Below are 27,213 nucleotides of genomic sequence, written 5' to 3'. Positions count from 1 at the left end.
TTTGTAAAACATAAGTGTTCGTGTGTGCTTAATTTTGCTTTCCAAGAGAAGAGTGAACTTTAAAATCTGTATTCACACGAACAACATCGCTTATAAAGAAATGTCAAGTGGTTAAACATTGTGTCTTGTGAGAAACCAAACGGTGTCTCACCCACTAGTCCCGGGGATCTCTCTCTCTCGGGTGGCCAGGACACGGCCATCGCTTTTGGATCCAGTTCCTGAGGGTGGACCAGTGTGGGCGGATCACCTGGGTGAGGGGTCTTGTAGGAGTGAGACAGCCAAAGGTGAGACGCGGTATTCCCCCCCTTTTTCGTACCAAACCCATCATATTCTTTAGTATTCTCTGATGTCATAACCCCCCTCCTCCTTTCTACATAAACACTGGGCTGAGGAAGAGGGCGACAGAGTAACAAGACTAACTCTTATACATCGTACTGCACATGTCCCATTAATCGGGGTCAGGCTAAGTCAGGCACTTGACTTTAAGTGCATACACCTGAAATGCCAATTAGCTCTCCTCACACGGATAAAAGTCGGAACCTAGAGACACACTCTGAGCAAGGTGGAACACGAGTACGAGCAGAACTTCCGGGTTGAAGGTAAACCTACTGGAGCAAAGCGACAGACCAAAGGACGGGAGCAGTGGGTCGAACACCCCAGGAGTTCTCTACAGGAAGTTGTTTCCTCCAAAATGCTGCGAAAGACACATGGAGAAGGCCAGATCCCAAAGTAAAAGGCTGCACTGTGTTTCAATGATGCCAGCGATCCTCCCGGGTGAATGGCAGATTTGGGGAGGCGAGGCCAAGTCTGTAGTTCTAACCTTGACTTGTGAATTGGAAAGCATAAAAACCAAGAAAGAAATGCACACAGCCAGTCAGTTTGCAAGCGACCTGAGAGACTGGTGTGTGTTAAAGAACGATTGAAGTGGCAACATTATATCACAAGTGAAGGCTGCACACGTGTGGATGACACGCGAAGAAAGGCAGACCTATGAATTAACTTTGAAGTAAGGACAGCTGTGAAATCAGCGATACTGATTAACAGAGTGGTGAAGCAAAAGGAAGTAGCCCACTGTAAAGAGTTAGTGAAAGTTGCATTGTTTGTTGCGATGAAGTGACTGAACTGTTAAAGCAAAATTAACCCCGAGAGAAGGGGAGAGTAAAAAGCTGAACATTGAACTTTGAGTCGAAGTGGTCCTGCGGATGTCTGTAAAGCAAACCACACACATTTGAAAGTCTTTCACATCTGAAAACGGTCTGAGTCAAACTGAGGGAGACCCGAAGTGCAATAAGTTTGAGGAAAGGAGCCCCCTGCAAGCATTGTTGAACTTTTGTTGTGAAAGTTCTGAGCCCGACATAGGGGGACCAATGTGAATTTGTGTTTTGAAGAGGTCTGAGCCCGACAGAGGGGGACTGGCATGAACTTTTGTTGAAACGTTATTTGGAAGACAGGAAAGAGACTAACGTGGAAGGCAGGCGGGCCTCAATCTACGTCTTGAACTGTTTTTGTGTCGAAAACCCAAGCCAGAGTGTTTCATCCTGCCTATTGGCACCGCCTTACGCCAGGCTGTCTAACGCGGGGAGGAGAGCTGATTCAGCCGCATTTATTCTTTATATTTTGAACACCGATTTTCCTTTACATATATATCTCCTTTATAAACTTTTTGTACAAGAGATAGGGCACGCATTAGGTTTTGTTAGCATAGGCCATTTTCATTTGACAGACTTCACTAGGACTGTTTTATTTATTATTTGATGGCCGAGACTACTCGCATCCTAGTTATAGGGCAGAATATGAGTTTTTCCAAACAAAGACACTTTAATAAAGGTTTTTCAAATTGTAACTTTTGTGTCATACTAGTGATACAATGCCTCCCCTAAAGTGTGCAGTTGAAAAGAGAAAGCATTGCCCAAGCCAAGAGTCTCCACCTATTAAGACTATAAACAGCCATTCTCAAAGCCAGAAAACAATCTAATACTGTGAGCCTAATAGAAATTCAATCTTGCCTAAGATAGCAGTGTGCAGCATTACCTGAAGCCAAGAGAGTGGCACCAAAGCGTTTGGGTAATTATTTTGGCTAACCATTGGCAGAGAAGAGATGAAGGCTAAGTTGGATAATATTATTTAAAGTTGACACAACCTATATTGCAAACGACTGTCAGAGAAAGAGAGAAGTGGGTTCTAAAGGCAAACTTAGGTTGTTGTAGCAGACAGACAAGAGAGGCAAAGAGGCTGCCTCTTTGGAAGTGGGATATTCAGAGGATAATGCTAATACTCCTTGAACAACTGGAAGTTGAGGAAAAGCATTGTGGCTAGGAATAACATTGATGCCATATTGTGGCAAAGTGGACTATTTATATTTTAATAAAATGGCAAATGTTGAGCAAACATACAAAGGTTGTCTGCCTCGCATTGCTGACCTGCCAGGGACATCAGGGGTCAAGTGGGTAAGGCTGGTGGGGCAGGCTGTACTTTAAAGCAGGTGGGGAGTGATTTTGGGTGTCGAGAAAAAAGGTGGTCAGTTTTCCTTAATCAAATCCCTCAGAGATCTTCTGAGCTCAGTGCTCAAAATGGAGGATTGGGTGTTAACCCAGGCAAAGATAGAGGTTCAGTGCAGCTGGGTTCTAATTCAGAATGTTGAGTGCCGATTGTTTTTGCTTCCCATTCTCAACTGCCTTTCATCATTTCCCTTTTGAGTAGTAGACAATTTTCCTTGTAGCTCCTCAAGAAATAATCTTTTTGAATTTAACAAGCCTGGAGACTCATGTCAGCAGAGGAAGGAACTTCAATCAAATATCTCTGGTGGGAGTGCAGCGTTTAGACAGGCGCAGTGAGATAATACAAAGCCAAGTATTTTAACTGTACAGCAAGCAGAGTAATTGCGCAGCAGGTTTAATGGTTTCAACTCAGGAAAGAAGCTATCTGTAAATATATTCTTTAAACCAGAAGAAAATTCTGAACTTTGGTTGGGAGAGCAAGCTGTTCATTGCAAAATAAGAAAGACTTATATTTCCTTTTTTCGGCGCTGTTAAGAAGTGTGTATCGGAAGTAAGCTGTAGGAACGTGAAGACGGAGTCATCCGAGGACTCTGCTACCTTCCGCAGCACTATTTGAGGAGAATAGCTTAGGAAACCCACAATAAACCGCAGAAAAGTCATGGGCGCGAGTGCACACCTACAAGGGAACGTTGTTTGCTGATTGCGCTATGCAGCAGCACCTCATTAAGGCTGCGGGTGCTTGCAAACAAAGGAATGTTAAACTGCATTTGCTGTCGGAACAGAGTAATTTTAAAAGACTTGCCCGAAACTCTGTTCTGCGTAGTCTTGAAATATGCAGCCTGATTCCTAGTGCTGGTGAATAAAACCGTAGTACGCGCATGCATTCTACGACGAACGGCGACAAGCATCATGGGAAATGGAGTCTTTAGAAGCAAAAATTGGGTATTTAGGTCCTGAACTTAAATTAAATGGTAATTTTGGATTTTGAGTACACTGGAGCACACACTTTTGTCCACTGTTACTTTGGGAACTTGTATGCTGAAGCAAGAGTGAAAAAATGAGGAAATAGAATTCTGAAACTACACTTTGGAAACTAAAATACTGATTTAAACTGGAGCAAAACGTTTGGAGCAATTGAAAATTGAAATGTTCTGGTGACAAGGGTTCTATGCAGTGGTTTAAGCACAACAGCTTGTTAGACAGTATTTGAAAACTCAGAAAGCATTTTTTGGACTGCTTGGGCAACTCCTCCAGGCATTTAGCGGAGGATACACAGGTATATTAGGAGTTGGATAAGAAGTGAGAGTTTCAGTTGTTTATATATAATGGATGCACTAACCTTTTCACTCCTATGCAGGGTGCAAGTAAGAGAAAGAGCGAAGTTAGTCCCAAAGGCAAACTTAGGTTGTTGTTGTGGCAGACAGACAAGAGAGGCAAAGAGGCTGCCCCTTTGAAAGTGGGATATTCAGAGGAAGAGTGCTTTGCCTTATTAAAGGTAATCAAGTACCTGAAAGTGAATCTTGTCATAATTTGTTTGAAGTCAAAAAACACACTGAAGCTGTTGTGGTATATCTGGTTGTCAGAAGATGCACGACTTCATTAGTACAAAGGGAAGTGGAATACTATTAGACAAAGGAGAATGTCCTCATGGTAAACTGTGGCAGAAGTGGAGTTGTTGAAGTAGAAGCAGTAGCACTGTGAAGTCATAATGACAAATATATCTATTATGAATGCTAATCTGGTAAACAGAGACATTGTAACTGTTGACCAAGAACTGTGTTTCACTAACATTTGCAGAAGCTGTTTTTCCTTTGAATTGTGATAATATTCCTTGAACAACTGGAAGTTGTGGAAAAGCAATGTGGCTAGGAATAACATTGATGCTATTGTGGCGATACAAATGTTGTCCGCCTCGCATTGCTGACCCCTCACAGAGGGACCCCTTGATCCCCAACAGCCTGTGGTGAACTGAGGGAAGCGGGAGTCTCCCTCACTGGGGGAACCAGAGCGCCAGCAGAGTACAAGGGACTAAGGTAAACAGGAGACACCATCACTGTAAAAGATCAGCTGGGAAGCTGCTGAGAGAAAACCGCGAGAGCCCATGGGGAAGAAATAGAAGCTTACCGATGTTGCCAAGGAACAGAACAATCACAGACCAAGTGTAAACATACACAGATGTGTTCCGGGAAGGCACAAGAATCCCCCAGAGGCTGTGGTTGGGAGGAAGTACACAGGCATCTTCCTCATCCCAGTGGGACCACAGAGAGAGACCAAATAACAGAGGGGGTGAAAGAGCACAGCAAAGGAACAGAGAGAGGCCTGGCAGGATAGTGAACCGGGCCTAGTCAAGAGACATTACAAGGTTCTAAGAGCGGACGGGGACCCTAACATTAAGAAAGCAAGAGAATAATGCCTGGCAGGCTAGTGAACCAAGCCTAAGAGAAGCATGCTACAAACCTAATAGATAAAAAGCCAAACTAGAGGGGTCTGGGACCCAAGGCAGTCCCTGGCAGGTGAATACACCAGGGCTGCCAAATGAAATGTGCAACAGTCTTCCACGACACGGTACCTGGGTGAAGGGCAAAGCAGGTTGGATGTGCCAGGAAGAGCGAATAAGGGAAAGAGAATACATTACCCTTGACCAAGTTAGAGGTAGAAAGAATGACCTAGCGCCAGAAAGGAGAGAATACTAGGCAGGCTGGGGGTGATAAGAAGCTGGTGACCTGTATATTTCGAATACTGTGATCACGGGAAGAGAGTCATTCTGCCTGGTGCTTGTTTGTGAGAACCCTGAGAAACCAAACGAGTAGAGGTGTTCTCTTGGTGATGTGAACACTGTAACCAGGGTAAGGGAATAAATTGATGCTGGTGTTTGTGAGAACCTGGAGAAACCAAGGGAGAAGAAGTGTCTCTTGGTACTGTGAACTTTATGGAGAGCCAGGAGAGGAGAAACCTCTTGGCATTTGCAAATACTATGACCAGGGGAAGGGAGTCCATTCCCCTGGCTTTTCCTAGAGATCTTTTTGTTGAAACGTTGAACTTTTACTTTGACTGAACCTGGAGCTTTATGGTGGCCTTTTTAAGGAGAACTGAAACCTGGAGAAGGGAGCCAATCCCGCAGGTGTTGTTCCCATGTACAATTGGACATTGTCAATAGGAAAGGAGTCCTTCCTGTGGACCTGAAAGTCCCTTTATCCCTTTGTTATTAGTTACAAGTGTGATGGTTGGAAATAGGCGCATTTACACAGGACGGTGGACTATTTTGATTTCAACTGGACATCATTGGGGCAAGTGGGGTTTTTCCTTATTTTGTTATCAACCGAAATGCCACCACTGTGTCTGCATTCTACTTCTGCACCCTTACCTAATATATAAGCATTGTGTAAGTTAACAGAAAATGGTCTTTTACTGTGTATTTTATGTATTCTTCTTTGTAGGGTATGCCTAAAAATAAAATAAATAAGGTAGCTAGATTTAGGCCATCACCATCAGAAAGGTAGAGTTAGACAGTAGGGGTAAGCAATCTGTATATGCTATCCTCTGCAGAGGGAATGCCTGTGTTATGGAGGGTTTTGCTATCTCTAGACGAGAGAGAGGGACGGCCCTCCGAGCCCCTTTCAAAGAAAATAATAAAAAACTGTCTTTTGGGAGTTGGTATTTATTGATGCCATCTGTGACAACCATTACAATTAGACATTTAGTATGAATTATTTATAACTTGAAATGAATGACCTAAAACCAGAGCAACGTTTGTTTCCTGCATAACATGAACCATCTTTCCAAAGCTGACTCACCATTACATCTTGCTTGGCAATTGTAAGATACAAATCCATCAATCCCTTGTCTCGTGGGCAGATATCTAGCCGCCCACAGAAAGGCGAAATAGTCACCGTTCGCCCAAAAGGAAGAATTGGGAGGTTGTTGGTAAAACCACCATCAAACCATTTCTGGAAAAGACAAAAAGTGACAGTTTACCAAGGATGAAGCAGCACACTCACATTGAAAGCGAAAACATGTTCATATAATTACTTTTTAATAAGTATACATGGTATGGAAACTGCTCTCCTGACCACCTGTAAAGATCTGCTCTCTAATCTTGATTCCTGGTCTCCCGCTGTCCTGATCCTCCTTGACCTTTCCTCTGCTTTCAACGCGGTCAATCACGCCGGCCTGATCAATGAGAACCTGGGCATCATCGATCAGGCCCTGGTGTGGCCCTAGTGTGGCTGACCTCCTCCTGGACAGACCATCGGTGGTCCAACTTGGGTCCTTTCTCTCCACCACCTCTCTCTCCACACATGGTGTCCCCCTTCAATGTCTTTCTGACCCCTTTAGCCCACTTGATCGCCACCTTCTCTTCTAACTTTCAGTGCTATGCGGATATCATTTAGCTTTTTCATGCTTCCCTCATCCGCCTCATCTGCCTCACTCATCCCTGACTGTTTATCCGTGATCCAGGATTGGTGTGCCTCCAATGATCTCTGCCTTAATGCCAGTAAGGCAGAGATCCTTCTCATTGGTACCCCTGCACTCGCTTTCCCTCTATCACTCTGGCCGCTGTCCTTGGGCCCTCCACCATCGCCTTCCAGCAAGGCAAAAAACCTTGGTGTTATCTTCGACTCCACCCTCTCCTTTTCTCTGCACATCATGGATCTTGCCAAAAAGGCCCATTTCCAGCTGCACCTCCTTCTTTCCCGCGGAAGCTCACTGTCTTCAGAGCCCTGGTTGTCTCCAGGCTGTACTACTGCAACAGCCTCTTTCTTAATCTACATGCTTCTAACTCTCTGCCCACCGCAACTAATCTAGAGAAGGACTGCACGACTTATCCTTGGCCTCAGGCCCATGGACAATATCTCTCCAGCTCCAAAATCTCTCCACTGGATCCCGGTGGCGGCAAGGATCAAGTTCAAGACCCTCTGCATCGTCCACAAGACTTTCTCGGGGCGGGCCCGCACTACATCCAACTCGCTCTGCCAAAACACCTTCCTTCTAAAGCTCTTCGCTCTGCTACCTACAACTCTCTGAGGGTCAGACACTTTTCTAGACAGAGAGTGTGGGGTAGATCTCTCTCCTCTGCAGGTGCCTCTCTCTGGAATGGCTTCCCTCTCAGACTTCAGCCGGACTACCTGAAGTACCCGAAGCTGCTCAAGACCTTCATTTTCACTGTTGCCTTATCTCTCTCTCCCTTCCCTGCTAACTTATCTGTATGGTGGGCGGACTGGTTGCTTGGTACCTTCAGAGTCTGACTGGGTACCAGGCTCCTCCTAGACCAGTCTTCCTTGCAAAGCCTCCTGGCCTAGAGCACACTTGGGGCTGCAAGCTGTAACCCCTAATTCCCCCCTGCCTCCTTGCTCTTACCTCGAGACGCGCTGCCTTTGCTGCACCTACTCAGAGCCAAGCTGCCCTGTTCGCACTTCCCCTTCCCTTCCTCTTTTCCCCTTGCACTTCTCGTTGCCGTGCATCCGAATTGCACAAGGCATAATATTTATTTATTTATTTTTAATTCTTGTAGAGCTCTACATGCCCGTAGGCCTTAGAGCGCACAGAAAAACAAAGACAGACAAACAACACAGGTGCAGCAGTCAAGGGGGGAGGGAAGATCAGAAACAGGGCAGTTAATCTGCTGAGTTAAAGAGGAGTGTCTTAGTAGTCTTTTTGAACATTGCCAAGGAAGAGAGTAGTCTCATAGCGGGATTGTTTGTCTTGTCTTCCCTCCCTTGTCTTGTGGCGCCTAGAAACACTCATGTACAGGCGCGTTATAAATGCCATATCATATCTCATATATGTCATTAAACTGTGCATAGTAAATAGTAGTGGAAATTTATATTTTTTAATGCTTTACACTCAGTAAATCTTATGTGACAAAACTATCTTATTTCACATGACGTGACTTAGTTGAATATATCGTGCCATTTTTGAATTTTAAAGTTTTTCATTTGCATGAAGTTATTTGGTATGCAACCCTTAAATATGTGTATAATTTTGCCTAATACTGTAGATTCTCATTGGCACTATCGTGTTCACTTCAATCTAACAAACATTGCCACTTCTAGTGCATGTTGGGGATGGAACAAACAAAAACGAATCTGACCATTGTGTTTACTCATTATTGCTCATCTATAAAATAAAGAACTGACCTCACACTTCTCTGGAGTATAATTGGGTTATGATATAAAATGATTAGTTCCTTACCTGCAAGTGTAGACACCCAATATTTGGTCTTATAGATACACATCCCATAAAATAATTCCAACCTTTTCCGGCGCATTGTACGAGTGCTTGCAAGTGCTGTTGGCTGGACCTGTTACCCTGACATGCTTCGTTGGAAAATTTGGAATGCTCGTCATCTGTCACAGATCTTTATCCACACGTACTTGTGACTCTCCTACTGCCTGTGGTAGGCACCTTATTGACTTATTCTCGACCTTTTATAACTGCTTACTATAGGGCAACTAACTCTAAAACAACTCAATATTGTTTTACTCTAGCGACAAACAAAGCTCCGCCCTCAACTCAGGCGCATGCGTATCACGCACGTGCATTATGGGAGCGCTTGCGAGTGCTGTTCGGCTGTTCAGCTGGAAGCCTCCTCCCCGGGTACCATCCCATTTTTCTATTGCGATCATCCCTAGGGTTGTAGAATTACCACAACTGCAGGTAAAACGCCATGGCTCTATACAATCTTAAAACCCCCATGCCTGCGCATGCAAATGAGCTCCTTAGGGTACAACAATTAGAAGTACCAACTGTTTAAGAAGAAATCCTGCATGCTGGCTCAAAAAATCAGAATCTTTAAGTGACAACATCAGACAATGCAGTCAGCCTAGCATGAGAGGACAACTCTTGACAATGGCTTCAGGCGATATGCCTATGTATAAACCTACACCGCCCTTGCAACCTAATAGCTTGTCTGGGGGCAACACCACCCTGTGTAACGCATCCTCCACACATTACTGATGCTGAATTGTTAGCTTACCCTACCCTGGGCTCTATCGCCAAACCCAATGTACCCAAGGCTATAGTTGAACCTGCATTACCCAACGTGGCAACAGCAACTACAGCAACTCTCGAAGCTGAAATTCATGTAATTGACAACATTGAAATTCCTATCCTGCATTTGCAGATTGTTACAAAATGCGATGAAAAAAAGCTCTCACCCAGAAATTCTTGAAAAACACATCCCTATGGGTATAACCCTTAAAACATGTGATGCTCCTACTGATTTATTGAATGATGCGACCTCCAAAGGGCATAACTTGTGCATACAATATGTGAAACTCAATTAGAAGCTCAGCCAAATAATCATATGATGAACTTGTCACATTCTCCAATCTTATATCCAGATTCACTTAATTCTTCAGTATCATCTTCTATGTCCTTTGTTAAACCTACCCAGAGACGCTCCTTTGGAATAAAGCAAGTACCCATTCCTTTATATGAAACTACTCTGAGTGATATGAACAATGGGCTTCATAGCCTAACAAAATATTTAGAAACATTGGAAAAACAAAAAGAGACCTACACCCACTTATTGCACCTTCTATCTTCTAATATTGATTGGATAGCTACAAAATTAAATTATCATCAGATCTATTCAAAAGATCGTACAACTCCAGCTATATTCAATCCTACTGGAGAAACATTGAATGTGGTCTTGCAATCCATGGTGACAATCAGGGTAGGTTCCCTTGAAGCGGAGAATATTGTACCAGTTCCAGTGAATCAAGTGAAGGCTATTACACAACTTGAGCCAGCATTATCCACAACCATACTTGAAATTATGGAAACACAGGAACCAGTGTTTGAGGTTTTCCAACTACAAAAACATAAAAAGAAAACCAAACGATCTAACGTAAATAAAAAAAAAACAGGAATCAACCCTTAACGAGTAAAATAAATAAAAGCAAATCAAAAACATTTATTAAACATTACGAATGGGCCAGTCCTGTAACAACGGTGCCGGCAAGCATACGGCCTGTTGTTACTGGACCGGCACACTCAGAGTTCTGTGGGCGGATGCCGCCCCGCCCGCCAGGTCTGACCTGACGGGCGGGACGGCAGCCGCTCGGAGACTTTCACGGAAGCACCACCACTGTTGCACATGGTGCCAGTGATTCCGTCTTCCCCATTCCCATTGAGTCCTATCAGACTCAAATGGGAATGGAAGTAACATTTTCCGGCGCCTGACTTCACAGACCGCCGGGCCTGTAATGCCCCAGTGATTCCGTGAAGTCAGGTGCCGGAATAAATGACAACTCCGGCGGCAGCCTGCCGGTTTAAAAAAAGTATTTCTTCAGAACAGGTTTGTAAACCTTGTCTTGGAGGCTCAAAGACCTCGACAAAGTCGAAGTGGCCGTTGGTGATGTCGAAGACGGCTTCGAAAATGGTGCCGGTTTACTCAGCATTGCCGTCGACTTTGGAGTTGAGAGGTCTGACTCTGATGGAGTCGACAAAGTCGTTGAGTTCTTCGATGCTTTGTGTTTCTTCAGTGGTACCGAGGAAGGACTCGGCTCACGAGTCGATACTCTCGACGGCTTCTCGTCGTGTCGAGAACTTTCTCAACGTATTGCCAGCTTCATGCTCGGCTTTGAAGTAGTAGCCTTCGACTTCCCTTTATCGTCCGAAGGAGCAACCGGGACATGGCTCTTGTGAAATTCTTTCGAGGGAGTCGAGGCCGCATCCTGAAAAATACGCATCACCTCCGATCTAAAAGCATTCCACTTTCTAGGGGAATCGGATTTTTTCAGGCATCTGAATACCTCAGTAGAGGAATCAGATGAAGAAGAGGGAGACCCATGACGTCTCTTATTCGCCTTCTTTAAGGAAGAAGACAAAGACTGCTTCGATCGACTCCTCGATCGGGACCTCTTTGATTTTTTGCGCCGGGAGGAGTCTCTAGACTCGCCAGACTTTTTCTCTCCCTTTGAAGAAGACTTTGAAGCCACCCTCCCCACCGCCAGTTTATCTCTGCGATCCCTGGGAGTTTATTCTATCATGGCTTGACAGGACCTGCAGTCGTCGGTCCAGTGTACAGGAGGGCCGAGCGACCTCTGACGGGCCCATGGGATCAGAGCTCACCCTCGAGTACTTTAAGATGAGATAGCTGCACCTTGAGGTGGATGGGGTGCGGGATTCTCTTACTCCAACACCAATCAATAAGGACAACTCGATGGTTTGGCAAAGGGAAGTCTGTTTAATGACAAGTACAAAAACCGGGGAAACAATAGGAAATTATCAGTGATGCGATCGCCTGTCTCGCTTCAACTCCCCCTTCTTCAATCAGTCAGCAATAGTTATAGCACATTCTCGTCATCATTGACGTGTAAAATTCAAAATTTTGTCATGCAATTCTATTGGTTAAAGAGAAATCTTAAGTATAGGTACTATATCTGTATATGGTAACAGAGTGTGAGGATTGGATAACTCTTATCGGGTGGGCGTCTACGCCCCTCCCTCTACATCATTTGTGTCAGACGTCACTAAAAGTACAACGTCTCATTGGTTCTATTAGGTATAGGACCCTTGATTATTTGGTCCATCGTGACTGGGTGGGTTACACCCCTAGGCATAAATCTCCACTTTAATTAGCAGCATGCAGAATGATCACCCAGGTACAGTGCCACAAGATTCACCCTGCCTCTCTTCCATCAATCAGTAAGGCTATGTGTCAATTAGTTGGCAGAGGATGGCCTCAAAACTGTAGCTTCTTATCAGGAGAAGTTATGGCATCCTCTGGGTTTGGATGACATAATACGTGGGTACCTCTTCGCGCTTGGCTGGTCACATGTCAGTACACCATGTATCTGCTTCATTTTCCCTCTATGTGTCTATTTGATTCTTCCTTTAGCCTTGTCACCTGGTTGGGCCTCTTTATCTCGACCTTCACTGGCTGGCTGCTATGCTCTTAAGTTTCGCTTCTTTGAAGTTGCTGCTCTCCTCCATCTCTTGGGTGACCTCGAATTCCCAGGCATGAGCTGCTTCTTGCTAAGTTTCGATTCCGCTCTTTCGTCTGGCTTTGTGCTGGTATATGAATCCTGGCTTGTTTTGACCCCTACCATTCTGGGCTTAATTCTGCTTTTGTAAAATGGAGTTGCACTTGTATAATGTGCTTCTTTTGAGGTAGATATATAGTTGGCGCTTTCCGCTCTATTCTTCTAAGCATAGCAAGCAGTACCGTTTCATTAGCTTCTTGCTTTCAAAGCCTATTTACAGACATTTAGCCAGTTGCATATTTCCATCCTGCTTTATGGTTATCTTTCTTTATATTTCAACATCGTCTCTTCTTTAAAGTCCTTTACATCTTTATTAATCTCATTTCATCTTTGCATGTCATCCCTTGGTTGTTGTTTCGTTCATCTGTAAATCTGTATGGGCCATCGTGTCATCATCATTTGCCTTCAATAAGGGCCCTTTTGGTTTCTTCAGGGACAGTTTGTAAGTAGTCTTCATTGGGTACTGTGCTGCCCATGGTTGTCTGGTTATTGGCACTTCAACAGGTATTGCTCTTCTGATGGGCACTGGGGCACTGGGCAAAGCCCTAGCGCTGCTCTCTGTTGGTTAATTTGCTCCTCATACGTCACATATCTCGGCGAGTATGTTTCTGGTATTTCAAAATGGGTGGCTGGAGTGCAGGCCATATCTGGGACTTCCTCTACACTCCCCCCTCAGGTCGGTTCATCAACCACTTCTTCTTTCTCCTTTGAATTACTCTTACTTGGTTCTTCTGCATCCAATTCCTCGTCTTCTGGGTTTGTACATGATGGTGTGAACGTGCGTTTCTTTGGAGTCCATATTTTTATTACCCCTTTCAAACTTCCTGCTGTTTTTACATGTTCGTCTTTGTTCCAAGTCATTAGCTGGCACTGTCCTTTTGGGCTGCAATAGATCCATTTTCCTTCATAATTTCTATGTTTCCTTCTGGCGCATACTTGCTGGCCTTCACAAAGCCTCTTATTTCTTCATCAGTCAGGTCTCTGTGCTTCCATCCTGGTTTAACATCGATCATGATCTTCATCCCTATGGCTTTCTTCACAGTTTTCTGGCATTGTGAAATGATTATCTTGATAACACAAAATCCTAATAGTATCATCAGTAGCAGGGCTCCCAGGAACTTGAATATGCCTGCCATCCATTGCAGGACCCATGAGAATAGTGTTCCAAACCAACTGTCATCATCAACTTTGTCAGTTTCATCAATCATCTGGTTCTGTAGGTTTGTCAGCATACTTATGGCTTCTGTTAAAGTTCCATTTTCTTTGTCATGTGACGGTATAAATGTGCAACATGATTCTCTGATTTTTGCGCAAACACCTCCATCCATCGCTGTGATCATGTCAAGTACACATCTGTTTTGTAGAGTCAATCAAATTGCTCTTAATTCTTCCTTAATCGCATTGAATCATTTTATGGTAGTGTTAATGGTCTGCAATAATTCCCATCTGGTTATCTGCAACCATTTAGTGTTTGCTCCAACTTAGATCCTTGGCATGATGATTGTTGTGAACACTGATGAGGTGAGGCTGAACAGCCTGTGTTCATATGGGATTGCATGAAATGCTTCTTCTGATTTGGCAGAAAAGTAATTTTCTCTCTTCATTCGGGATATCAGCTCTACAGATCTCCTTTTCCTCAGGTGAGCATCTGCTTTCGGGAAACTGTCAATATTCAGGTCACTTTTCGGGATCACTAGTGCTGGAACGTGGAAGTTCACTATTGTGTATATGCCTCCCCAGTTTCTCTGCAGTCTTATGTATGCTTTGGATTCACACACCCAGTAATGATCAATAACTGCGGTTCCGTGGGCCATTCCTGGAGCTTCAAAAATGTGTCTGCAGTTCTGATTCTCTCCCATCTTCCTTGTGCCATTGTTCCTGAAGCACAATTTCGGGTTCTCCAGTGGCACTATCTGCAAGAGCCCTCCTCTGTCTTCGACCCATATCAGTAATTTTGTGAGTTTCAGCCATAAAGGTCTACACAATTTCTGTGAGTTTTCTATTGCTTCTTTGCAGGCTCGAAGGACCATCCATGCTCGGCAGATCACCTCTCCTTCTTCCCATCCGTTTGGTGAAAGTTCCCCAAATCTGCATCTGGCCTCTGTTTTTCCAAATTTGAACTTCTTCTGGGTTTTTTTCTTGGATGTTCAGTCTTGGGTTCATTTCCCATCTTATTCCTGCTCCTTTAACTCCTGGCTTTTCATACCTGATCACGTGATTCCTAGTATGAGCTCTATTTCTTGTCTTAATGTCCTGGACGTAGTCATCTTCATCGGGGTAATCCGTTTCGGTCACCCATATCAATGAGGCTTCCCCTCCCATAAATTGTCCTCTGGTGTTGCACATTGCTACGTGTGACAAACAGTGTGCTGTAGGGACATCAATTTCTATAGCCACGAAGATCTTGGATTTCCCCATGCTGTATGGTAGAAGTGCGCAAACAAAGCATTCTCCTTCTGATCCTCTTCTTCCTACTTCCTTCATGTGTTGATACCAGATGTTGTTTCCTAGATGTGCTGTGCTATCCAGGTAATCGTTCAGTTCATTGTTATCTTCGTGTGGGCTTCTCTTGATTTAGTGTTTTCCTGTAGTTCGCTATAACTACATCTCTAAACGAGTCTGTGTGACTTTTCCTTGCTGGGGCACTCTCGGGTCTTCTGGTCAATGGAGCAGGTTTCTTTAGTTGCATCGATGAGGTAGGTGGAGGTTTTGCAGTTCTCTCCTCTTCTTGCATCCTTTTTCTGCTCTCTATAAGTGCCTTTATCAACCACGAGCCTTTCGCCGGCCCAGTGTATGGCTACATCGTAGGCCTGGTACTTGTTCCTTGTGTTGGAACTTGTGTGCTGGGCAATACAGTCTCTGTGGTCTTATTTTTCAGTTCCTCATGCCGCTTCTTTGCTTTGGCTATACATGGGAATAAATGATCTATTAACATTTGTGTCCTTGTAGTGAATTCTCCAACAGCCGCTTCTGTCTTCTTAAGGGCTTTTGTCAAGTCTTCTTTCGTTGGCCTTTCTCTCGATTTTTTTTCGGTCTCTCATTATTTTTTGGGACTGATTGTTTGGTAGGCAGTCTCATGCTCTCTGTTGCTTTCGCTTGAGGTTCTTTGGCCATTGACACATGCCCTGGTTTGTGTGCATTCAGTGTGTGGGTGCATGTAGTTGTCAGTGCTAAGTTTTCTTTCATTCTGTGCTGACCCTGTCTCCAGCTTTTCTCTTCATTCGTTACCTCAAGTGTGTATGCATCACTGCTAATTACATTCATTTTCAGTTCATTTGCCTTACCACCAGATTTCCTCGGGACTGGGATAACTATATAGGGTCTGGGTGCTTTTGTGGGACTCATGCGTACACCATCAGGTGGGTCCACCGAAATTGGACCGCTTCGTGCACCAAGGAAAAATGCAGTTTTGATCGTTAATGATAGCAAAACAATGATAAACACAATGCATAGATACATGATAGTGCGGTAGGTTAAACGGCAGCATTTCCTTCCAGAGAAGCAAGGGTGCCCCTCTGCTTGTGGGAGGACCAGGTTACTGTTCTGGGACCCCATCTTTATTATTTATTCAATGACAGTTATTGTTGTTCTCAATTCGATTCAGTTCTCCAACAATTTGTATCATATAAAGTGTCTGGTGATTCACAAGTGTCCCCCCTCTTGAGGGTGACGATTGTCTCTTGATACAGGATGCAGTATCCTTGCTAGACTATGGAAAAATAGGTTAGACTAACACTTCGATGAGTCACTTTTACTATGCATGTTCAAAATAGGTGAGTTCCCAGTCCACCCCCCGAATCTGCTTCAGTGCTGAGGACATGCTGGACACTGTTCAATGCGCAGAAATTGAAAAAATGGCAATCAAAACAAATGAAAGCAAAGTTCTTGTCCCTGCTCCCTCGATCTGTCCCTCAGCGGAAAGATGAAGTGCTTGCCTCCGCTTCCTCGATCTGTCCCTCGGCGGAAGGTTTCACTGGAATCTCCTCATGTAATCTCTCTGAAAGTTGGACAGCTCCACTTGCAGCATGATGCCATGGAGGAGTGTTCCCATCTGTGCGACGTTAGCTGGATCTTTGATGAATGTAAGGATGTCAACCTAGATAGGTCTCCCCACCATTTCTGGATGTCAGTGATTAGCCGGAAGAGGGCGTTGTGTGCCAGTCGGCTGTCCTCGGGTGACAGGGACATTTGTCCTGCCTTGCTGGGTTCAGGATTACAGGCCCTTCCCTTAACATTAACAATCCTTGCACTTTCCTGAAGCGTGGATTGCAACTAAATAACTGAGTTTAATCCACAGATGGCTCAAATGTTCAGAGTTTGCTGGATCTCGAATAAACATGAGTGTCTGTGGTTCTCCCGACAATAGCTGGGCACTCTTCTATGATGCAAAAGAAAAGTGTATTGATGAGTTCATCTAGAATCACCTGCGGTGGAAGCATTTGTGTCTTTATCACTGTATTCAGGTAGTTCTATGACAGCTTCCGCAATTCTAGTAAGTAGTTGCCAGATTACTTTCTTGTTGGCAGGATATTGGAAAAAGTTTGTGACGCTGGTGACCCTCACTACCAGTGACGGATATGTTGCTAATACAAAATGGAAGTAGTTGAGCACGTCCCTTGTGATGTTTCTGCTGGGGGACACCATAAGTGCTGCCAAACAAAGTCTTAATATTTGATGATTCAGGATATTATGTTTATCTTTTAAGATAAAAGTCCTTGATCACTGTCTATTAGAGTCATGTTTCTCGACAATGTTTAAGTGTGGTTTGATTTACAAGTTTGTGTCAACAAACGTGTTGTGGCCTAGATACGCAATTTTCTTCTTCACCCTGCAACTAGGATGCACAGAGTGTCCGTTTATCTCTTTATCCCTTTTTGCTTAGAGGAAATGTCTAGTTTAAGCCACAACTTGCACAAGGGTTCTTTCAGTCTTGGCTTTGCTGCTCATGCATCGTCCTTCCTTGTCATGGATCTTGTCTGCACGTGCTGTGGTTCTTCCCCGTTGACTGTAGTTTCTTCACGGTGGGGTGCAGCTAGAGGGCCTTCTCAGATATAGGGCATAATGTCATTGAGAAAAATCCATGCTCTCCTGCCCTGCAGTTTCACAGCTGAGGGAGTGCAGTCCTCCACAATGAAAGGACCATTGAATCTCGGCTCATCCCACTTTTTCCTCGTATAGCGTACAGCGTCTCCCAGGAAATTGAGTGGAACACGTAGACCTTGAACTGCGTCTGTTTCAGTGTCTCCTGCTGTGTTTTGTGCTGTGTTGCACCCTTTTTGTCGCCACTGCAGTTGGTCTGAAATTACAGTAAGGCTGGATGTCATGCAGTTCAGATATTTGCTCATTTCGGTTCCTAGGACCTCTTGGGTTGACTGGGAGTATTCATTCTCCTTCCTGTGACTATCTCTTGTGGCGTAAGATGATGGTTGGAGCCTGGTTGGTTCTGAAGAGCATACAATGCCAGTGGAAGGCAGTGCAATCATCCCCTCTTTAGAGTAAGCTTCAACTTGGCTATCCTTTCCTTTAACAAGCCGTTGAGCCTCTCACAAATACCGTAAACCTTCCGGGTGATACGCCGACGAGAACTTGTGCTTTATACCAAGCAACAAGCTAATCTGCTCAAAGACTATTTACAAAATGAGCCCCGTTGTCTGATCCCATCACTTCACACACCCCCCCCCATCTAGGGAACACTTCCCTCACTAGGAATTTGGCCGCACAGGTAGAGTCTGGGTGTGTACATGGACCTGCTTCTATCCATCTAGAGAATGGACACACCACTACAATTAAAAATCTGTAACCGTTACACACTTGGATCATGTCGACATAGTCGATATGTAAGTGCTGAAAAGGCCCATTTGGCTGGGGGATGACTCCTTTCACTACTTTTAATGTGTGCCCAGCAGTGAATTGCTGGCAGATTATGCAGTTCACCATAAAGAATGCAACATGCTCAGCTAAATTTGGTATAACCAGTCTTCCGCGAGCGTTGCAGCTAGATTCTCTTTTGACATGTGTAATGGGTAATGCAATTGCTCCAATGCTATTTTCAGTAGGGCTACAGGCATAACTGGTTTACCAGTGCTGTTTTGCCACCACAATCCGACAGAGGGGTTTAAAGAACACCCTCAATGTTTCCATAGGTTCTTCTCGTCCTGTGGTGCCTCCCCTTGAAGCTCGATTAATTGTGTCTGCCCCAGATTACTATAGGCTCCGGGTGTGGTACGTGCCATCATCTTTCTCTCATGGGTGCACGCCACTTCCACTTCCATGATCATCTCACTTTTGGAACCCATATGCTTGGCTTCTGTGTCTGCTGCATGGTTTCCACGTGACACGAAATCTGTCCCATTAGTGTGGGTGGCACATTTCACGACCGCTATGCCCACTGAGAGCTGAAGTGCCTTAATCAGCCTGTCCAATAAGGCTGCATGCTGCACTCGCGTGCCGTCTGCTCGGAGGTAGCCCCTCCTTTTCCGGCGTGCTTGCCCTGCGTGCACATCACATAGACGTAGTCACTGTACACAGTAACTTCCTGGTCTGCGTGATTCTCTATGGCGAGTATAAACGCCAATAATTCTGCAGCCTGTGCTGAACAATGGGATGGTATTCGTGCACGGACGAGTACTCGAAATTCTCTGTTTGCTATGTGTTTCATCACAGCGACACCTGCATATCTTTGCCTGTCTTCTTGGTCGATTCTCGAAGAACCTTCAATGAAAACGATCTCTCCTCCCGCCAGGGCATTTTCTTTCACCCTGGGGATTTCATCATAGAATTCTTCATAGTTTGCACAGTCATGTATCGGCTCTCCTTCAGTGACTGGCTCAGAACGTAGCTGGGTTCACTGCTTTACATCAAACTATTTTGATCAATGGATTAGATATAATCACTTCATAGGCAGAAGCTCTTTGTGATGTCAATGTGCCCTTTGGTTTCTCTAAAATGGCGAATAATGAGTGTTTGATTTATAATGTCATAGAACATCCCATTACAATGCCTGTCGCTTTCTCTATGGTGAACCCTGCGGCAGCTAAGCTTTGTTCGCATGGGAAGTGGCCTCTCATTACTGGGTCCAGGTTCCCACTGTAATATGCCAGGGGCTTGTACCCGAACGAGGTTCTTTGCGCGAGCACTGCCGTCATAACGCTGCCATCTGTGTGCAAGAACAGGTTGAATTCCTCTGCATAATTAGGAATCCCGAGAACTGGAGCTATACAAATCGCTCTCGAGTTCTGCAAACCCCTTTTCCATTGCTTCAGTCCATTCAATCTTTTCCTTTGTCACCTGGGCCTTCTTCAGGGCCTGGAGCAAGGGCTTGGTATATGAGCTGTAATAGAAGACCCATGCTCTAACATAATTGCACAGGCCTTAAAGGCTCTGCATTTGCTTTATCGTGAGTGGCTTAGTCGTGTTCATGATGGCTTCAGCTCTTTCTGGGGTCACCTTTTTACCTTCATGTGAGATTAGCTGGACTATGTATAGCACCTCCTGTTGACAATACTGCAACCTTTCCTTGTCAACCTTATAACCCTTCTCAGCCAGTAAAATCAATAGCTGAATAGATTTTCGTCTGCATTGTTCTTCAGTGGAGGTGCAGATCAAGATGTCGTCCACATATTGCAAGACGTCACTTTCTAATGCAATATTGCTTAAGTCCATCTACTTTATTGAAAATGGACGGGACTCACAGTACCCCTGTGGCAACCTTGTGCTTTTCAGACACATTTGTCTGAAAGTGAATGACATCAGATCTTGAGAGTCACGGTGCAACGGGATTGAGAAAAAGGCATTTTTTAAATCAATCACTGTGAAATATTTTGCCTCGATGGGTATGTTACATAGGATCATAGATGGATTAGAGACTAGAGGGAACTCAGCTTCAACAATATCATTTAATGCTCTTAAATCTTGGATTAAACGCCAAGACCCTCCCTTTGATTTTTTGACGGGATAAACCACTGTATTACAGGGTGACTCTGACGTCACTAAGATGCCCTGATCCATCATGGCGGAAATTGTCTTTGCGATTCCTTCATCCGCCTCTCTGGACATGGGATATTGTTGCGCTCTCGGTAAAATTGTTCCTGGTTTCAGCTTAATTTTCACTTATCCCACCCCCTTCAGGAGGTCTACGTCATATGGTCCTGTAGTCCATACTGAGACAGGCACCTGGGCCATATCGTCATCAAAGTATTCCGGACGTATCAGTGCCATCATCATTCTCTGAGGCACTTCTCTTTTGATAATTTTTACCCAAAATATGAGACTCACTTCCACGCTTGTCTCTTCCGAGTCTGGTTGTTCTTCAAACAGATCGTCATCGGTGACGTCAGTCTCTCGATACCCTTCTTCAATGGCGATAATTGCACACCATTGTCTGCCTTCATCATCGTAGCCTTCAACCAATACTACTTTCCCTCGCACTGCTGCGGCATGTATCATTAAGGGGAATACTTGTCCCTCTTCTTCATGCATAGGTATTCTTGGTCTGAATAGAAACTAATCAGGGATTCTCCTAGTTCTAACTGCGAGGCCTGGTAATCCTGCCATGAGCACACGCATGCCATATGTGAAAACTTCTGGCTCTAATGGTATAGCTCTCATGGCTATATGTCCTGAGCACGCCCTGATCATTTCACACGCGTTTGAATAATGCATTCCTGGAGTGGAGCATACTATGCTCTCCTCCGTGAAGGAGATCTTCATGTTCAATTTTGTTGCTGAGTCTCGGCCCAAAATGTTTACTGGGGTCTGACGTGAATTTAATAAAGGTACATTCATCTCGCACTCTCCTACAGAGACTGGGAGGGTGTCTGTAAAGGGAACTCGACTGTGAGCTCCTGTAAAACTCTGAGTGTCAACTAAGAAGGAATATTCTTTACCCCCTAGGACGACATTCACCCTAGGTTCCCGATTAGGGTTTGGTGTCACTGATAGGATAGAGCACATCAGGGTTCCCAGTGAGCTGTCCTAGTTCATATAGAAGTTCAGTCCACTGTACACTTGTGGATTCTGTCCATTCCCTGGGCTGCCTCCCCTTCCGGAGTTTGTGCCCTGAGAAGTTTGCGGTGGTGCCGTTGAAATTGCCCTTGTGGCAAATTCCTCATGTTTGGGGGTTGAACCGCTTGCTGCGCCCCATGCTGCACGCCTGGTGCTTGCTGCTGCACTGTGTGATTTTGGGCATTGCCCTGATGCGAGATCGCAGGTGGATTTGCCGTGCCTGCTCCCATTCCTTGGCTATTCTGCCACGTGTCTTGGCTTCTGCACGTGCGTGCTAAATGCCCTGTCATCCCACACAGCCAACATATGGGCGGAGGTCGGATTATTTATCCGTTTGACATGTCTAGGCGGGCCGTTTGCATGTTTTGAAAACCGCCTCGATTGCTTTGGTACCCTCCTTGATTACTCTGCCATCCTCTTCCTCTAAATCCTCTTCCCCTTGGGTACTGTCCTACGTTACTCTGGTTATTCTGCTGTGTGCTAGCCACCTGTTGTATGTTCTGTTCAGCTGGGTTTGTTAGCATGGCTCCTTCAAGAGCATATTTTGATCATTTCTTTTGCAGCAGCTTCGCTTCCTCGCTCTTTCGATTTGCCTCCTTTTTCTGATTCTTTTCTTGTAACAATCTAGAGTAATGTGCGATAGTTAACTGTATTTCAGCCCAAGGTTTAGCCTCAACCACTACCAATTTCTTGAGCTGTTTCTGCACTGGTTCTGGCAACCCTTGGCATAAAATGTGGTTAAACACTGGTACAGATTTTGTCCAAGATTCATGCGTTTCGAGCACCTACGCGTCTTGGTGCTAGTTCCTGAAGACCCTTGCGCATGGAAACAAGGCACAATCACCATACACAAACTGATATGACAGACACGAGGTTCAATTCCCAATAACTAGGGTTTATTGCAAAGCAAATATTCCCAGTCGGTGGACTGGATCTCACGTCTCGCAAAGTGTGTCACCCAGACCTCGCGAGATGCAAGAGAGTGAGCATTCTACAACAGCATCATATATACAAAAAGACAATCGTACAATCTGTTTGTGGCACATCAAAACCGCCCATAATGTATCTGCTTGAGCTGGGGTTCGGTGATGGACAATTATGACAAATATGACACGTTATTCCTTAATCTATATTAATTGGTTTAGCACAGTTGCACTTTGCAGTAAACAGACATTGTTCTTTGTTATGGAGAACATAAAGCACTTGTTTAGCGAGCAAACTGTGTTCGTAGGAGAGACACGTTCCAAAGCATGCTACCTTCTAGTTAATATATGGAACTAGGAGTCAACCTGATCTAAGAGGGCCCAAAAAGGGGGGCCGTTAGGAGAGTATAATTCATGTCTTTAACAGCCTGTTTCTACAGTTTCAGCGAGACCGGCCGGCACCTGGCTTGGTGATTAAATGCCTCTCTGCTTGCCTTCAAGGACTTGTGAGGGAGGAAAACAATGTATTTCTGTACTGCTGTGGCATTCCTGTCTGGGCCAGTCTCACAACATGTAACTTGTGGCCCTGCTTCGTGTAAGAGCAGAACGAAATGAAATACATTTTGCAAAGCGTTTGAACAGAAAGGCAAGGAAAAGCAAATGGCGGATCTTGCACGAATAAAATGGACGCTCTATGGTTATGCTGACGATTCTGTATTTTGCGATGTAGGGCATATGATGCGATTGGTTTTCGGCCAACATAATATACCATCTATCCTTTGGTAGGGTAATTTCTAAACTCACAAACCCTCCTTTTGGCCGTGAGACAAGAGCATCAACCATACATCGCATCTTCCTCTGACCATGTGTCTAGTTCTGAGCTATGCATACTACTGTAGTCGCCATCATCAATATTAATCGACATTAATTCTTTCATAGTTTCCGTTTCATTGTTTGCATTCGTATCCACTTTGGGAGTTATTTTCTCTGTTACCATGTGCACGCACTCATCAGTTATTTCAGAGCAAATAATTGGCAGGCAGTGTATGCAACAACATCTCATGAGGATTCCGAGTACTGTTACTAAAATTACAATTAGTTTCCATCCCCATGAGTGCAGTAACTCCCAAATCCAGGAACTTCTATTCAGTTCCCAGGCACCTGTCGGGGCACGAAGGTCAGAGCTCAGAATGTGTAATTTCTTTATTGCTTCAAAAATCGTAGGGGAGGAGTCACTCACAAATACACAGGACGCTGACCCCACAATTTTGCAAACACCTCCACGGTCGGCCAAAATTATATCAAGAGCCATTCTGTTTTGAAGTGTCATTAATCTAACTGCCTTTTCTTCTAGGGTCATATTATACAATATGTCGTGTTCCATTTATCGTTTTTTCAAAAATTCTGGACAATCTTCGTATATTCCAGGAATTTATTGATTGGCCCCAAAATGGTATAAATGATTTTCCTATATCTTCCGCAATTAATCCTGTCTCATCCCACCGTGGCCTGGATAATTTGGATATGTCTGACATTCTGAAAAGGAATACACCTGGAAAAAGGATCCCTAGGGAACACGTCACTCCCCAATTTCTAGGCAACCAGGGATAAGCTTTTTCTCCACATATAAAATAAAGAGGATCACCTACATATATTGGTTCTTCTTCTCTCTCAAGTACTGCAGTATTCATGCATCTATTGAATGTCCCTACTGAATAGGAACCTTTTTTCCGTAGACAAAATGGGAGAGTGCAAGGATTGGAATTTATTGTATACAAGGGTGGAACTACGTCCTTATAACCTACTGGGTTCATGTGAAACGTAATTACAGATGACTTATAAGGCACATACAGCCTGTCTACTGGACTTACCACCACTGGTTTTATCACTCATGCTCTGTTAAATATGGAACAACCTACAGGTTCCATAACCACTTTTTCAAACTCGTCTATGTTTGTTCCATCTAACTGACCCGTATCACTCTTATTCCACTTCCCATAAAACAGTGCACTTAATGATGCATAGCATGCTGTATTGAGGGGCAATGGCTGTACATACCAACCCATTCCTTCTACCGCCATGCTGTGGTAAATGGGAGCAGATTCAGCAGTTCATTCTGTTCAGGACAGAGAGTCATATTCATTATCAAAAGCAACGTGTTATTACCATAACCTTCCCTTTGTCTTTCTTCTATTGGAGGGAGAGTATAAGAGAGTACATGAACTGGGCTGTCTGTGACAAGTGCTTTGGAGGCAGGCAAAAGAGAATTCAATGGATGAAAACTTTCCAGATACAATAACACTGGGATCAGTGTACTCAGAATGCAAAGTAGCAATATAATCATTAGCATGAATTTTCTACAACAAATTCGTCTAGACATTTTTATAGTCTCTATATTTACTACATCATCAGTGTTGGTGCAGGAGATAACAGAAGCAAGTATGGGCATTCTGTGCAATTCTTCTCCAACGATGTTCGTCGTGAATACTTACTTACAGCAGCACCCGTTAAAACACCAATATGTTCGAAGAGGTCAGAAAAGTGTCTAGGCCAGTTCTCAGCAGCCTGGATTGCTAAACATGTGGCAAGATTATCGTGCCTCTGCACATTGCTCAAAAGACTCCAGAGCGGACATCAATTGCCTTTGTACCATAAGCGCCCCGCTTGTTCGCACGGGGTGACCAACAAATGGATTTTTCAAAGATAGCACCGGGAAGCTGCGTTCCAGAGCTCCTAAATTGATGTAGATTGGTACAGCCCCCACGCTCCACTTCCCTAGGCCTCTGATTTCCAATTCATCCGTGATGGGAATAGAGGCAAAAACAAAACACGTAGATCAGATCACTTTCGATTTTAAGAACGTAGGTTGTACCTTATTGCTCCAGGTACTGTGTGATAATAAAAAAGTGCAGATGCACTTCCAGATGCAGGCTCAGTGTCAGCCTGTGGTGCAGCAATTGATGAAGCAGGCTTTATGTCGGCCTGTGATGATGCAGGTTCAGCTGGGCAAAGTTGGGGTACATTTACCCTTTCTCCTCTTTAGCAATCTTCTCAGGCTTTTCCTCAGGCATAGGCAGTGTTTGTGGCAGAGAACTGGTGATGGTGTTTTTCAAATCAAGGGCAGCTGTTTCTTTCTTGTCGTCCGGATCAGGCATTTCTTTCAACAGAGATGGAATTCTTTTCGTGTGGGTGGCATGGATCCACACCTTACGACCATCCACACGGACTGCAGTCTTCGTTGCCAGGAGAATTTGATACGGCCCCCGCCACCTGGGTGTGAGCGAGGACTTCCTCTCTAAGTTTTTAACAGGAACCATTCGCCCAGCTGCAGACAATGCCCTGGGCCTGTGTATCTGACAGGAAGAGCCTCCTGCACCTGCTGATGAATCAAACGAAGTTTCTGCGCTAACACGTCACAATATGTACTAAGCAAAGGGTATTCAACTTCACTCGGGCGCCTTGGCTGTGGTGCGCACCAAACATTTGCAGGTCTCCCCATTACAATCTCGTATGGGGAGAGTCCAGTCCTTGCTTGCAGAGATGTGCACATGCACAACAAAGCTAAGGGCAGCACGTCCGGTCATTTCAATTGACTCCCTGAACAGATTTTACTTATTTTATTTTTCAAGATGCCGTTCTGGCGCTCAACAAGACCGGCACTCATAGGGTGTCTGGTGGAATGGAATTGTTTATCAATCTGAAGGCCTGTACAAATCTGTAATATCACAGCGGCAACAAAATGCGGGCTGTTGTCTGACCATATTACCCGTGGCAGGCTGAATCTAGAGAAATATTCCTTTAGCATCACTTTTGCTGTGCTCATTGCTGTACAGTCCTTAAGCGGGTATGCTTCCACCCATTTACTGAATGCACAGACTACCACCAGGATATATTTTAGGTTATGACATCTTTCAATTTCTATGAAATCAAAATGGATGACTTCAAAGGGTATAGAGGGGGGGGGCAAAACTACCTGTTGGAGTAGTTGTTCCTTTTCCAATATTATGTTGCAGACAAGTCATACAATTCTGGACTAGCATTTCAGCTGTTTTTCTAATGTGTGGGTTCTGCCATACTGTGGTCAAATGCTGAATAATTTTTTTAGCACATATGTGTTTGGGGCTGTGAGCCATGCTGGACATTGCGGTTACATAGGAGTTGGGCAGCATCCACTTTCTACTTTCTCTGTCCACCCAGCAACCTTCTACGTCTAATTCTGCGGAGCCCTCAGCCCATGCTTTTATTTCATCTGCATTTGCTTCTGTTTGCATCTCCTTGACTGTGGCAATCCCATTTTCTATCATGCAGGGCACTTCTTCTGACTGTGCTATAAACTTTTTTGAACGTGATCAGTGGCAGTTTGTTTCACAATTTTGTCTGCAAATGTGTTTCCTTTTCCACCGTTACATGTTACTTTCTTATGCGCCTCGCATTTCATTATTGCTAGTCGCTTTGGACACATGAGTGCAGACAACAATCTTGCTATCATAGAACCATGTTGGATTTTGGTTCCATGTGACGTTAGAAAACCCCTCTCAGCCCAGAGTCGACCAAAATTGGGCACCATCCCAAATGCCTACTGACTGTCAGTATATATGTTTACATTCAAATTTTCCAAAATTTCACATGCTCTTGTCAATTCTATTATCTCTGCAGCCTGTGGTGAATTGTATGGAATTCTTTCGCTCTCTACAATACTCTTCAGTGTCGTGATGGCATATGCAGCAGTTGATGTGCCATCGGGCAATTTAAAACAGGAATCGTCACAAAACAGTTCTCCGTCTGGCTCTTTCTGTG

The 27,213-nt window shown here is 44.5% G+C and overlaps 1 protein-coding gene across 5 annotated transcripts in view; it reads right to left on the bottom strand.

Annotated features, from left to right (window-relative positions):
- PNPLA4 (patatin like phospholipase domain containing 4) overlaps positions 1 to 27,213 on the bottom strand; it is a 442,111-nt gene that overhangs the window by 89,687 nt on the left and 325,211 nt on the right. For all 5 annotated transcript variants that reach the window (XM_069639971.1, XM_069639973.1, XM_069639972.1 and 2 more), the window contains one exon: positions 6,293 to 6,445. In XM_069639971.1, the coding sequence (XP_069496072.1) occupies positions 6,293 to 6,445 (153 nt within the window). The remainder of the gene's footprint in view (positions 1 to 6,292; positions 6,446 to 27,213) is intronic.

Source organism: Ambystoma mexicanum, chromosome 7q (assembly GCF_040938575.1).
Source record: "Ambystoma mexicanum isolate Mex_15411 chromosome 7q, UKY_AmexF1_1, whole genome shotgun sequence".
Lineage (NCBI taxonomy): Eukaryota > Metazoa > Chordata > Amphibia > Caudata > Ambystomatidae > Ambystoma > Ambystoma mexicanum.
The sequence above is the reverse complement of the archived record's forward strand: the minus strand, read 5'-3'. Positions and strand labels throughout refer to the sequence as shown.